The sequence below is a fragment of the Mustela nivalis genome, assembly GCF_964662115.1.
Source record: "Mustela nivalis genome assembly, chromosome: 3".
NCBI classification, from domain to species: Eukaryota; Metazoa; Chordata; class Mammalia; order Carnivora; family Mustelidae; genus Mustela; species Mustela nivalis.
The window spans coordinates 139,296,342-139,310,662 of record NC_139022.1 but is presented as its reverse complement, the minus strand read 5'-3'; the positions used below and the strand labels follow the sequence as shown (position 1 = coordinate 139,310,662).

The window sequence follows — 14,321 nt, the reverse complement described above, 5'->3', positions numbered from 1 at the left end:
CTCAGCAATCTCGAGCATGCCCCTCTGGCCCCATGGGTGGCAGGAGGTGACCGATGCGTCCCAGGCCCCGGGGGTTGCTGTTTCAGCCTGGGGATTCCCTCTGGATCCCGGTCACCACCCGTGCTGGTGGTGGCCAACCCGGAGGCCTGGCTGCCTGGCCCAGGGCTGGCCGCTCCCTCCCCGCCCCAGCCCGCTCTAATTTTAGGCCCATGCTGCTGCCGAGGTCATGTGTCAGCCTGCCTACTCACTCTGGACAGCTGCGAGCCTTGTTTTGCCGGTGAGAAGAAGCAGATGCCCCACTCTGGGGCCCACCCCTGCCAGAGCGCCCATCCCCTACCGAGGCCTCCCTACCCTCCAGCTCCAGAGCCCCATGCTGGGGCTGGCGGTGTCCATGGTGCCTGGGAAAAGCAGAGCAAGGGCTGCTAAGGGAGGCCCCACCTCTGTCATTCCTCTTTCCCTCCCTCCTTGCCTCCTGGCCAGAGCCCTTGGTGAGGGCTGCAGCCAGGAACTGGCATGAATGCCCAGCCCTGCCCAGCTTGGCTTCCGGCTGCTTCAGACCTCAAACAAATGCCTTACGTTAAAGGAGACAGGAGATCTCTAAAGCGCTTAGCACAGCACGGGACCTGTATACAGTAGGTGCTCAGTAAACGGTAGCCACTGGAAGTCCTTCTCCCGGTGGCCTGGGGATGGCGAGCCTGGGAAGAGGGGCAGCACGGGACACAGACACCCTGTAGCTCAGAGGGACAGGCTCATGCTGGCCCAGCCTCCCCGTCCCTCTCACAAGTTCACCTACAACCCCTTCCAGGCAAGTAAATGCAGGGGTGGATGGCTCTGGATCCCAAAGCTGAGAGGAATGACTGTCCATCCTCTGTGAGCTTCCTGGGCTGGGGTGTACAGTGGGACAGGGGGACTAGTCCCCCCTCCAGCTTCAAGAGGGGCCTCTCAGCACCAGCCTGAAACCACAGAACTGGGGGTGGGGGGGTCCCATGAGGTCACATGTTCTAATTTTCTTTTTTTTTTTTTCCGATTTTCAAGAAAAGACAGAAATCTGGGTTTTTCTGTGAAATCTCCTAATTTTTAATTGCTGGAACTCTTCAAAAACTCCACCGTTTTAAAACACCACTGGTCCCGCAGGGCCATCAAGAGATGGGAACTGACCCATGGGCACCATTTTGTGAGCTCTGGACTCGAGTTTCCAAGGGGTGCTTCAGAGGTTAAAAAAAGACTCTGACTGTCCAGCGGCTCGTCTTTCAGTTTAAGGAAGTGCAGGACCCTAGTCTGGGGAGACAGTGGGAAGGCGATTCAGTGCGGCGGGGCCAGCCCGCATTGGAAGTTCCCGAGTTTTCCCACCTCTGGGTCTTCGTCCAGCTGGTTAAATGGGCATGTGGACCCTCCGCAAAGTCAGAACCAGAACTTGCCCAAGCCGACCCCTTGCTGTGGAGCCGGCCACGTGTCCTGCCTGACCCATCAGAGGGCCCCTCGGGTGAGCTTTGCTATATCTGCTCAGTGGCCCCGTCAGCTGTCCTATCTCCCCAGAGAGAAGCCTCTGGCAGGCACTGGCCTGGGCGCTCTCCAGTGTGCCAAGGGGAGCTTCTTGCTAAGCCCTGACACTAATCCCTTCCTTTTCTCTGTGGGGCTCCGGGCTGTGGCCTGCGGGTCGCTGGGTACTCCCTGCCTTAACCAGCCGGCTGCGGCCCAGCCCGAAGGCTGCTACCCAGGCTCTCTGGTGGCCCGTCTTGATTAAGGGCACTTGCTCTGAGGTGGTTCAAAGCTGAAGGAAAGCAGGCCCTGCCTCTCTCTGCCTAGCCATGGGCCCCCACTGCATGGTCACCAAGGCCACCTGAGCAAAAGCTTGGGGACTGCTTAGCACGGGCTCGGTACTGGAAAATGGGAAAATTGTTACTCCCTGGGACTGCTTCTGTCCTGCCTGAACCAACACCCCAATATTTGGGAGGAACCCCTCGGGCTGGCCCAACCTGAGAACCCCAGCCCTGCTGCGAGGTTAGGGAACCAGACTCAACCTCTAACCCTTCCTTGTAGGCCTTTGGCTTGCTGACCAATCGGCTTCAGCCCTTTCTGGGTGCAGGCGACCTGAACCCCCAGTCTTAGTGTCCTCTGTAGCCCTCAGTCTCCCCAGGCCCCTGGCCTGAGGCCCCACAGATATCGACAGGGCAATGCTCCCAACAGACCTGTGCAGGATATATTCGGGACTTCGAGGTCCCACCACCTACCAGAGAAGTTCCTGGTGGCCAGCATGGTGGTGAGGATGGCTCCCTGCAAAGATAAGGAGTGGGGGAGGGGACAGGAGGTTGGAGGTGAGGGGGGAGAGGAGAGAGAGAAATGGGACGAGCGGGGGAGGGGAGGCAGGTGCTGCCTTCAGACACAGAGCCAGAGCCTTCTGTCCTGCCCTTCCCTTTGCCCTCACCCCACAGCCCGGAGACCATCTCTGCCTCCCTGGGGAAGCCGGAGCGAGCTGGGCATTAGCTGGCACAGCTCCTAGAACAGGGCCATCCCTGCAGAAGATATTAATAGGTTCCGCTGTCCTGGCCAGAGGTGGTGGAAGGGCTCAGAGACACCTGTTGGTGGGGACTCCTAAAGGCCAAAGACAATAACCCCTGCCCTCCTGGGCCCCCTTCACCCTCCGTCATGGTGCTCAGTACCTTGTTTCATCACTAGTTCATCTTTCCCGGGGCTCCCTGCTCACAGTCTGGGGGACATAGAGAAACACTCCTGTCCCAATGAAGGGTCTAGGGGATGGCCCTCCTGCTTCTGATGCTATCTGTTTTGGACACTCTCCGAGTCTGACCGCCCATGATTTTTTAAGACATTTTGAGATTTCCTCTGTGACCACTCCCACTGGGGGGTAGGGTGGGACTTAGTTCTTCTGGCGTCATGCTGGCCACCACCCGCCTGGCCCAAGCCCCCTTCTTGGGCCATCACATCAGGCCTGGGAACAGCTGGTGAGGAGTTTCCGAAGGCACTGGGCCCTCGGCATCTGTCACTCAGCGTTCTGATGGCTTCTCTGTTCCAGCAGGCTGGGGACTCCTCAGTTACTCTTCCTACCTGTTCATGGAGTCCCTGGTGAGGTCCAGGCCAGGAGCTATCACAGGTTAAGAGCACACGCCACTTGCTCACGAGGCTGGCAGCTCCTGGCCCGCCTGGGTCCCACTGTGGCTTCCTCTGGGCTGTGACCCCTGTCCGCGTCTCTTGGCTTGTCCTCTCCAGTGTTCTGCACCAGGGTCTCTCACCCACCCTGGTCTCCTACCCAGTTCCATCTCAGCCCCCAGACCCTCTCGCCAGCCACGCTGAAACTCTTACAGTCTCCCTACAGGCGCAAGCTCATGCTTCCAGACTTTGGCACGCGCTTTCTCTCTGTCTGGAACGTCCGTCCGCTCTGACTACATGACTAACACCTGCTCATCCTTTGTGGTGTCCGCTCATAAGCCACCTGCCCAGCAGGGCTTCTTGGGAGGCTTTCCTGATCTTTCCAGACCTAGTTCATGGCCCTGCTATGGTCACCCCCCCAGCCCAGACAGTAGGTGCTCAGGACATGTTTGTTGACTCAGTGAAGGAAAGAACTTGTGAGTGAATCTCTTGGCCTCTGCGGAGACCCAACCGAGCTACTCCATGTCCGGGGGCTATGGAGGGCAAGGACGTGTTACCTTCAGTTTTCTCCTGGCGTTGAACTTCTTCAGGCAGTCCACGGTCTCCTGTCTGTGCATGCAGGAGGCCACAGTGGACCGATGCTGGAGGAAGTGGGGAAAGGTCTGTGAGTGGGAGGCAGGCCTGCCCAAAGCCCCTTCAGTGGGGTGTCTTACAGAGAGGTGCTTGGTATTTGGGGAGCACAAATCTTTGTTCTAGAGGACGTTGTAAATGCCGCAGGTGCTTAGCAGCCCTGGTACCCGATATCCCTGCCAGAAGCACCCACCATTGTGATGCCGACACAGAACGCCTCCCACTTCCACTTCCCCTGAGAGCCACAGCATGGCAGCATTTCTGGGTGAAGCCCCCTTGACCCTCTGCTGGGCCTGAGGGGCCGGGGACAGGGTGAGAACCCCATGGGGGTCTGCACCCTGATGCCAGGAGGGACTCCCAGAAAGGACCCCGCAGGTGAGGGCTCACCGAGATCCAGGGGTGCTTGAGGGCCTCGGCGGCCGTGATGCGTTTGGATGGGTTGATGGTCAACATCTTATTGATTAGATCCTTGGCTTCCGGGGTGACCGTGTCCCATTCTGGTGACGGGAACTGGAAGGGGCAGAGGGGCCAGGTTTGCCCAGCCTACCCCAGGCCACCCCTGCGATCCCCCAGCCCCTGACTGGCAGGGGAGCAGGCAGGGGTCCTACTGCCCATCCACTGGGCATCCACAACCAGGAGTCGCTGGGATCCTCCATGCAGGGACCCTCTCTGGAACCCAAGGAGGGGCAGGATCCTTGGTCCCCTGGATAAATCAGAGCTGGGGCCAGAGGGAAAGAAGGCCTTCCTTTGTTCTTCTGAGGCTGTGCCTTATCTGGGGAGCAGGAGGCCAGTGGTTATGGGCCAGACTTCAGAATCGGAAGGCTGGGTCTAAGTCCTGGTTCTGTCTCCTGGGCCATGTGACTTTAGACAAGACTTTGGGTGACCTTCCAGCTGCCCCTAGAGATGCTGTGAAGATTAACTATGATATAAAACGCATACTACAGGGCTTGATAGAATCAGCCTCATTGAAAAGCAGTATAGCTTGGTCATGAGAAACATGGATGCCAGAGCCAAATTGCCTGGGTTCAAATCCCAGCTCTACCATTTCTTAGCTATGTGGTAAGGGCAGTTATTTAACTTCTCTGTGCCTCAGCTTCCCTATCTGTAAAATGGGCATAATAATCGTACCTATGTCATAGATGGGTATGTGGGTGAGCTCTAATAATCTATAAAGCATTAAGAAAAGTGTCGTGTTAGCTAATATTATTATTCGTGTGTGCATTATTATTTGTGAGAGAGAGGGAGGGAGGGTGAGAGTCTGGCTTCTGGGACCTACTCTCCACCTCTTAACCCAATTCGGTGCTACTCCTGCCCTCCAGGGCCCCAGGCTAAGTGCCATCACGCCGAGGCCCAACCATGAGGCTAGGGCCACCCAGCCTGCAAGCTCCACCCACCTGCAACTAGGGAGTGGCAGAGGGCCTAAGTAGGTTGGGAGGGCGGACAGGAGGCAGCTTAGATCTCTGACCTCACTGGGTGCTGGCTTTCACTGGAAGGGACTCAGGGCATGGCAGGGAGCCTGGAGAGAGGAGGGACACTCACATCATAGGCACCAGCTTTGATCTGCTGGTAGAGGCGGTGCTGGTCCTCATCCCAGAATGGAGGATACCCAACAAGCAGGATGTAGAGGATAACCCCTGGGGAGAGGACCAGGAGAAACCTCACTGCGTGTGAAGAGAAGTGATGAAGGTGGGAGGGATAGGGAAGGAGAGGGCCCCCTGAGGGCCAGGAGCCCAGGGGGATGAGAGGGCTTTGGGATGGACTCACCACAGGCCCACAGGTCCACAGGCTTGCCATACGGGTCCTTCCGCAGCACTTCTGGGGAGAGGTATCCCGGCGTTCCTGCAAACCCTGCTCCGCGGACACACAGACAAGCAGACGCACACATAGAGGTTGGCATGTAAGAGAGATGAGGTTGCCCTGGAGAGAACGGACACACTCCCCATCCCAAGAGTGGCTCGAGGACAGAAAGTTCTTGCCCAGCAAGGCAGCAAAACCTCTAGACCAGGGTGGACAGGTGCATAGGGTACCTGTTGCCCCCCGCTCCCCACTCCAAAGCCTATGGCAGAAGTCATCAGTCAGTCCTTCCCATGGGGTCCTGCTCAGAGTCGTACACTGCTAACAGCCTTCCTGCAGCCATTACCAAGTGCTGGTGGCATTCTAGGCAAAATGTCCTTGCCACATCAGCTGAAGGCTGAGCTGAACCCTCGCTCACTCCCCACCCTTCTAGGAGCTGGTTCTGCGCTAGCAGGAGGCCGGTCCCTAACTCTGGTTTTGCCCTAAGTCCCCTGGTGGGTCTCTTTTCCTTCGAGGCCTTAGTTCCCTCATCTGCCAAATGAGAGATTAGGGATTCCTCCCTCTACTACCAACCAGCAGTGTCAGAAGGATCGTTTGAAATAAACAGACACCCAAAGTACTTGAACAAGGAATCATAAGAACAGTTACTATTTATTGAGTGTGTGTGCTCATGCCTGGTCTCACTTACTCTTCACACAGCCCTGAGGTCTATGCTATCATCACCCCATTTTACAGATGAGGAAACAAAGGCTCAGCAAGGTGAAATGATTCGCCGAAGATCACACACCTCCTAAGTGGCAGAGTCGGAACTTGAACCGGGAGCTCTGTCTCTTAATCACTGAGCAGTAGTGCCCCCAGCTAGCTGAAAGGACTCAATTATGCCAAAACCTCAGAGTCTGCTGAGTCATCTGAGTTTCAATCCTGGCTCTGTCCCTTTTAGTCTCCCGTGAACTCTTTCAAGTTTCTTAGTCTCCGTTCCTCGTTTGTAAAATCAAGATAATTAGCTCTGGCACCCAGGCCATTAGGGGAACCCACGGAAGCCCCCAGCCAGCCATGGTAGTGCGTGTGCATGTGGAGAGGCCATGTACTGTTTTAAGGATAACCGTGTCCCTGAACCTGACCCCTGTGGAGATAAGATGGGCAACACCCACTGACCAGAGGCTGTGCAGTGGGACCTCTGCTCCGGGAGCTCTGGCTGATTCCCCAGCCATCTCTTACCTGCGCCTGCTTGGGCCTAGGATTCCTAGGGGCCAATGTGTCAACACAAGCCTGGCCCCCACACCCCTGCCACCCCCGTCCCCACTCACCAAACCATGCCTGCTGTTCCCCTTCCACTTCTATGGCCAGGCCGAAGTCTGCCAGCTTCACCGCGGCGCCCTTGAGCTTGGAGGCCAGCAACAGATTCTCCGGCTTCCCAGGACCAGATAGAAGAGTGAAATGAGGGAAGAAAGAACCAGAGGACAGTGAGCCGATTCCGAACCTCATGTCCCGTGGCCTGAGCCCACAGGAGGAGTAGCTAGACAATCTAGAGGCGCCTTGCCCCCACCTTCAATCCCAGCCACAGAACCCTGAGCTCCAGCCTCCAGTGAGGGGACTACCCTAGGGTAAGACCTCTGTCTTCAGCAACAGGAAGACCCTTTCTCCACCACCCATCCCCTCCTTTGCCTCTCCTCAGGGTTTGGGGCTAAGGCTGACATGGGGTCAGGGAGTTGGGGGGGCAGCTACCATCACAATAAGGAAAAAGGAGTGACATTTATTGTGCCCCTACTATGTGCCAGCCACCAGGCTAAGTGTTTGCATATATCATCTCACTTGTCACCTCAACAACCTTTGGGGTAGGCATTATTATTCCCTTTTTCCACAGCAGCCTTCCTATGTTCTCTAAAACAATCACACTTGGTCCCACCTCAGGGCCTTTGCACTTCCTGTTCTCCCTGTCTGATTTGCTCCTTCTCTGAGCTTCACAAAGCTGGTGTCTTCTCTTCATCTGCTCTCACCTTTATGTCGTCCCTCCATGGCTATTGAAAGGAGGACCCCCCAGGTATCTTCAGTCTTAGCAACTTGTCGTTACCGTCACAGATACCACAATTTGTAATCCCCCCCCATCTGTCTCTGTGCTTGTTCATTATTTGTCACCTCTACAGACAGTGAGTTCCCTGTCTGTCTGTTTACCACTCTATCACCGACACCCAAGGCAGAGAGCAGCAAATAGTGGGTACTTCATACATATTTGTCATATGTATAAAGATGAGGAAACCAAGGCTCAGAGAAGTTAAGTGGCGTGACCCAGGTCACACAGCTGATAAAGCACAGAATCAGAATTGAGGCAAAGTCTGGCTCGAGAGCCACGTTCTCAAACACGTCGAACTGAGAGACATGGGCCCTTGTACATGCCACCTGGCCTCTGGGGCCCCGAGACTGCTATCTTCCACTGGGAGAAAAGAACAGGAAATGTCCCCCACCCCCACAGGCCAGAGAGGGGCTGAAATGAATTCTGCAGTCAGGTAGCCCTGGCCTCTGACCCAGCTCCCCCACTTCTGTGCTATGGAACTTAGACAAGCCATTTGACTTCTCGTAGCTTTGGTCTCCTCTCAGAAAAATGGACAGAGCCCACGTCATGGGCTGGTGTACAGATTAGTCGTGATAATCCGCGCAGAGCCCTTGGCAGTGGCCCACGGCACATGCGCAGTGAGCATTAGCACTCAGAATCACTGCTGGAGCTGGGGTGGGGGCCTGGGCTCCACGTCCCTGGAGACAGCCGGTTTCCCCTGACCCCCTTCCCCACTGGGACTTCTGACGGGGTCCCACCTCTGACCTTTTGCTGCCCAAAGCTAGGTGGGACCTAAACAAATATAGCTCCATCTTCCCCTCATGAAGCCTTCTTTTATCCTTTGGGGACTGCGCGCCCAATGTGTCCTGGGTCTTGGTAGCCGTCCTGCCCTGATTTGATGAATATGCCACTAATTAATCTATCCAGAGTGGCCTAAATTTGTGCTGCTTCTCCTCCTTTCTCCTCCCATGCAGGGGCTGTTGCTATAATAGGAACAGGCCCTCTGGGAGAATGGCCCTGCCGTCCGGCCAGGACCCTCCTGGACTGCACACTTGCCTGTGGGTCCAGACTGAGCCCCATGGAGCTCCGCTGTGAGAGTCATGGGTGGGTAGGGCTTCTGGGCAGAACGCTGGATCCCAGAGAGGGGCCCAGGCCTGGTAGAGGACACCCAGGGAGAGTGTCCAGAGAGGGGGTCCAGGCTGAGGAGGGCCTGGGGGGTCCTGTTCTGGGTGGAGATGGGGGAGAACAGCCTGCACAAGAGGGAGGAGGTACCATGAAGCCACCCACGGACCTCAGGCCTGAGCTGGAGGCCTGATCTGGGTGGCCCCCAAGGGCAGCACCAGGGCTCACAGGCCAGAGTAGGAAAGATGAAAGGAGACTTTCTCAGTGGTTCGAGGGGGCTGCCTCTCAAGAAGTGAGTTCAGAGGGGCACCTGGGTGGCTCAGTGGGTTAAGCCTCTGCCTTCAGCTCAGGTCATGATCCCAGGGTCCTGGGATTGAATCCCACATCGGGCTCTCTGCTCAGCGGCTTCCCCTCCTCTCTCTCTGCCTGCTGCTCTGCCTACTTGTGATTTCTCTCTGTCAAATAAATAAATAAAATCTTAAAAAAAAAAAAAAAAGAAGTGAGTTCAGAGTCACTGAAGGCCAAACAGCAGAGGTTCACAGGCACCTAGAAGGGACCATTGCAGGAGCAGGAGCTGCGATGAATGACTTTTTGGCCCCGACCCCCGCAGGCCCAGTGGCTGGGGTCAGAAGGCCAGGGCTCCATCCTAGCTCAGGCACAACTGAACGGCAGAGTTTTGGGCAAGTCCCTTAGACTTTGTAGGCCTCTGTTTGCTGCTCTGAAAATCGCAGGAACTTGAGGCTCAGCAGAGGGGAGCAAGGAATCTGTGCCGACCAGGCAAGGCTATGCGGCTACTGCCAACCTTAGATTGCACATCTGCCCAGGCCTTTCTTCTCCTTCAGTGGGAAGAGGAAGGACCCTGGGGGCCCCAAGTCCTGTGCTTCTTCTGCCTGTACCTGCCAGGGATCCAGAAACAAGAACTACGGTGTCCCTGCGCACTGGGTACTGTGCTGTCTCCTTTGACAGAACAAGCAACCCCCAGCAGAGGTTGCCATGGCAACCCCACCGCAAGGCAGCTGAGGCCCTGTGGCTGGAGAGTGGCCTGGCTGGGACCTGGACCCCACCAGAGCCAGCCTGGGGCGACCTTACAACAGCTTACCTGGTCTGGCCCAGAGCACGTGGGCCCGGGCATCAGGAGACTGGATCCAAAGCTTGGCTACTCCTCCCTGCAGCCCATTTCCTCATCGGAATCATGGGGTAGGTATTCCCCAGCCCAGCCCAACTCAGGGCAATTGAAGGGATTCTGATGACCCTCCTGGCTTCGTAGGGGAGCTGCCCCCTTGGGTGCGTCACTCACCTTTAGGTCCCGGTGCACCACACCCATTTGATGGCAGTGGAGAACGGCCTCCAGGATCTGCTGGATACAGTGACTGGGGAGAGAGAGGACAGGGTCCCCCTGTGAAGGTGAACATCCCCTGGGGAGCTGGGAAGCTGGTGGGGGAGACGCCCTGCCCCCAGGCACCTGGTGCTCACCTTGCATCGGCCTCACTGTAATACTCCCGGGCCACGATGTCCTCAAACAGTTCCCCACCGGTAACCCTGGGGAGACAGGCACAGAGTCACCCTCCCACGAAGGCCCCTGGGGTTGCCTCTTCTGGAAGAGTCTTTGGGAAGCTAAGGGCGTGACCCAGGGACCTCAGAATCTCAGTCCAAAGGGAGGAGTCCCTGGGGCCCTGGGGTGCCTCCCGCTGCAGCCCTTTTCCTGGGTCCTATCCCACCCTTCCGTGGACTGCCCTCCCCTCCCCCACTTGCCCTTCTTTCCCACTGGGTCCACGCTGGAGTTAGGTCAGGGGGTGGGACACTCAGAGGGGATCACTCAGGTTCATCAGGAAGCCCAGGGGCTGGGGTTTTTGTTGTTGTTGTTTGTTTCATAAACTTTAGTTTTTAGAGTAATGTGAGGCACACAGCAAAACTGAGCAGAAGGCCCAGAGAGCTCTCCTGTACCCACATATGCAGAGCCTTCCCCATGATTAACTGTTTTCAGCACATGGGGCCAGTGTCTTCGCTGAGTTTCTCTGCCAACCCAAGAACCTATCATTTCATTATTGTTTGTCATTCGATTGAGTGGCTTTCAAAACTTGAGAATTACTCCAGAAAGAAACTTTATATTGCCACTAGACATGGGAAGCCAGCACCGCTGGCCACAAATAGAAACAAAGCAGTAAGACGGCAGAAGTAACAAGTGTGCGTTGGCGTTTCAGGATGACCCACCCGCTGTGTCTGGGTGGCAGGCCTATCACTTCCGTCTCAAACGGGAATTCTGCCCAGCCTGGCAGCATTTGGGACTCAGGCCAAGGGACCCACCTAGGTCTTCCCTGCTCAGGCTGCCCCTCGAGCCCCTGCACGACCCGGGGTAGGCCCAGACTCACAGGTCGAAGATCAGGTAATGGTGTCCCTCCTCGGAGATGCTGTCGTGGAGCCGGACTGTGGGAGGGGCCCAAGCAGCCAGTTAACCCGGAAGCACTGCTTCCACCTCCTCCCGCCCTCTCACCTCACCCCTCCAATGGCCAACATACCAACTTCTCAGTCACTGAGCACAAGCCAGGTAACAGGTGCCTTGACAAATGCCAGTGAGAGATGGTGACTGACCTCGGGCATCATCAAAAGAGGCCCAGGTTTAAAGATGAAAGACCCTTCCCAGCTTTGGTCGAAGTCTGGTCTCTTCCTTCCTCCAACCCTTAGCTTCCTGGCTGGATAGTCTGGCATGAGGGAAATGGCTCAGATCTCTGCCACTTGCTCGCTCTGTGACCCTACGCAAGTTGCTACACCATTCTGAGCCTCTCTTTTCTTGCCTGAACAATGAGAATGAAACTCCTGGACCTGCAGCCTCATTGTGAGAACTCCATGAGGCACACAGGCGGTGTTCACCCAGGGCCAACCCTGGGGAAGATCCATGCTGGGCAACCAGATGTGAGATAAGAGAGCTGGTCTTGGTGGGAGGACCAGGGTCCCTGAGGTAGGCCTGCTGAGAAACTGTCATCTCTTCATACCTCACTTACCAAGAACAGGGGCAAGACTCCCAGGAGCCCAGATCTCCCAAAATTAACCCCTGAGATTCTGGAAGGAAGGACCGAGGCCCAGAGCTGACTCAGGGGCTGTACCCTGCTAGCCAACTGCATTTTCTCCCAGGACAGATTCACATCCTTTCCCTGAGCCACAGCCTAAAAACGTCCACAGAGCGGGGTACATGCTCAGAGAATCAGGATACATCGCCCAACGGAAGATCACACAGCTGTTAAGATAATACGGTAGTTACGTTTCCCCTGGTTCCGAATCATCTCTGAATTATGTTGTTTGGCAAAAAAGCAAAGTGCAAAACAGTGTGTGTGGTACTTAAAAAGATGTATTTAGGCCTGTTTGTGGCATAAGTGTCTTTGGAAGGATACAAAAAAGCGGGCTTTGTGGGACCTTGGGGAGGGGAATTGGGAGGGCAGGAGTGGTGGGTGGGTGAGATTCTCTGCTTTATCTGCGAGCCCTAGTGCCATCCGAATTCTGGCCATATGCGCGTGTTTCTGACTCAGTATCGAGTCCCCCCAATGGCTTATGGCTCTCTGATCTGCACATAAAGTTTGGAGAAGCCGGTGTCAAATACATCAGAGTAGGCATCTACTATGGGGGCAGGGGAGAAGGTGGCTAGAGATGGAGGAGAACAGAACACAAATATTTTTAAAGATTTATTTATTTAAGTAATCTCTGCACGGAATGCAGGGCTAGAACTCACAGCCCTGAGACCCAGAGTCATACTCCACCAGGACTGAACCGACCAGGCACCTTGGGAGCACAACACGTATAGAAACATCTGAGAAGGTACAGACATCATGTATCATATGAAAACATGTATCATACAGTATAACCTCTAAGTCCCAAGGCTGTAGAATATACTTTAAAAATTGTCTTCTCAAAAAAAAAATTGTCTTCTCATTGATCTACCATAAACTTGCATTATTAGTGTAGCCAGATAAAGTTAAAAACACAAACAAAAACAAAGCCCTTTCTGGGTGCCTGGGTGCCTCAGTTGGTTAAGCACCTGCTTTTGGCTCCGGTCATGATCCCAGGGTCCTGGGATCTAGTCCCACATCATGCTCCCTGCTTAACAGGGAGCTTGCTTCTCCCTCTCCCTCTACCCCTGCCCCCTGCCTGTGATCTCTCTCTCTCAAATAAATAAATAAATCTTTATAAAAAAGGAAAAGAATGCTGCCCATCTAAGCAGCCAGCAAGGGGAGCACAGGCTGGATTCCAGCCGCCACCTGCATAAGGGCACTGGGGTAGGCTTTCGTCCCTGAGAGGGAGCACCAGCACAGCTCAGAACCCAGGAGACAGGACACATAAAACCTCCACTCCCATCAGGGAAGGCTGCCCTGAGAAAGAACAGTCCAAAGCCAAAGAGGAAAAGGAAGATTCAAGCGCCACCATGGGGTATGAAAGGGTCTCACCACGTGGTAGAGATTGACATGTCTGTGGTCACTGAGCTATGTTGCCAGCTTTTGACTGTTTAAAATATTTCCATAGATCCAACAAATCTGTAACCTAGTTTTCATTTATATAGCTGGACTCACGAATTTCTGACATTCTTTTCATATTTCCAACAGGGATGGTTTTTTTTCTTGGAAATTGAAGGGCAGTGCTTGCTATCCTAGCCTCTGCCCTCTGACACACACTTCCTGGTGTCCCCTTGGGAGGTTTGATGGAATGGTGAGAATCTGGGCTCTGGAGTCATTCTTGCTGGGCTCACCTCCCAGCTCTGCTTCCTGTAAGCTGTGTAACTTTGGGCAAATTAGGTAACCTCTCTGAGCTTCCTTTCTTACCCATAGTGCTAACACCACTGGCCTGCTGCAGGGGGATAATTGATGATGCTTGTAAAGCCCTCAACTCAGGGCCCGGCACCAGGAGAACTTGACAAATGAGGACGCTGTCGTCTACCTCACCAACCAGTTCACTCCTCTTGCCTACCCCCAAATCCCCTGCTAAACTCTCAGGGTGTCCCCTGCTCCTGGGGTGGCCTCAGGATGGGCCCATCAGCAGGTGGTGATGGTGCAGCATGGGGCATTGTTCCTGTCCCATGTGCGCAGCACAGCTGGACCCCCTGTGCTGAGCCAGGGCCTCCCTGATCCGGTCCCCCCCAGGGCTGGGCACCAGTCCCACGTGGACTACAGCATGGCTAGAGTCACCCAGCAGGCTGACTAGGGCTCAGTCCAGCTCCTCCAGCCACAGGCTTGCCTCTGGGGTTCTGCAGCCACAGCTGCACCTGTCTTCACTTCTTCTGGGAGATTATAGTCTACTTAGAAGTGAGATGCTTGGAGGCTCAGGAAGCAGGGCCTTTGCAGCCCTGAGATAGTTTCGGGGTTCTTCCCCAAATCCTCCTGATCCAGGGCTCAGCTCTGCTCTCCACGTCTCTGTGCATTAGCTACCCCTATCCCAATGCCATCCTCACTCCTGCCACCCATCCTCAGCCTTGACACGTGGTGGGGTCCTGGATACCCTTGCCGTCAGGTGAAGGAAGGAAGGAAGGAAGGAAGGAAGGAAGGTAGGTAGAAGGGAGAGGGAGGGGGAGGGAAGGGAAGGGGAGGGGAGGAAGGAAGGAGAAAAGGCCTCAGTGATGATGATGATGATGATGATGATG

General features: G+C 55.3%; 1 protein-coding gene across 2 annotated transcripts in view; it reads right to left on the bottom strand.

Annotated features, from left to right (window-relative positions):
• Positions 1-14,321, bottom strand: part of CAMK2A (calcium/calmodulin dependent protein kinase II alpha) — a 57,823-nt gene that overhangs the window by 19,885 nt on the left and 23,617 nt on the right. For both annotated transcript variants that reach the window (XM_082726270.1, XM_082726269.1), the window contains exons 4-12: positions 11,071-11,125; positions 10,175-10,240; positions 9,999-10,071; positions 6,837-6,939; positions 5,500-5,583; positions 5,275-5,369; positions 4,123-4,245; positions 3,663-3,746; positions 2,232-2,274 (exon numbers count right to left, since the gene is read on the bottom strand). In XM_082726270.1, coding sequence (XP_082582396.1) covers positions 2,232-2,274; positions 3,663-3,746; positions 4,123-4,245; positions 5,275-5,369; positions 5,500-5,583; positions 6,837-6,939; positions 9,999-10,071; positions 10,175-10,240; positions 11,071-11,125 — 726 coding nt within the window. The remainder of the gene's footprint in view (positions 1-2,231; positions 2,275-3,662; positions 3,747-4,122; positions 4,246-5,274; positions 5,370-5,499; positions 5,584-6,836; positions 6,940-9,998; positions 10,072-10,174; positions 10,241-11,070; positions 11,126-14,321) is intronic.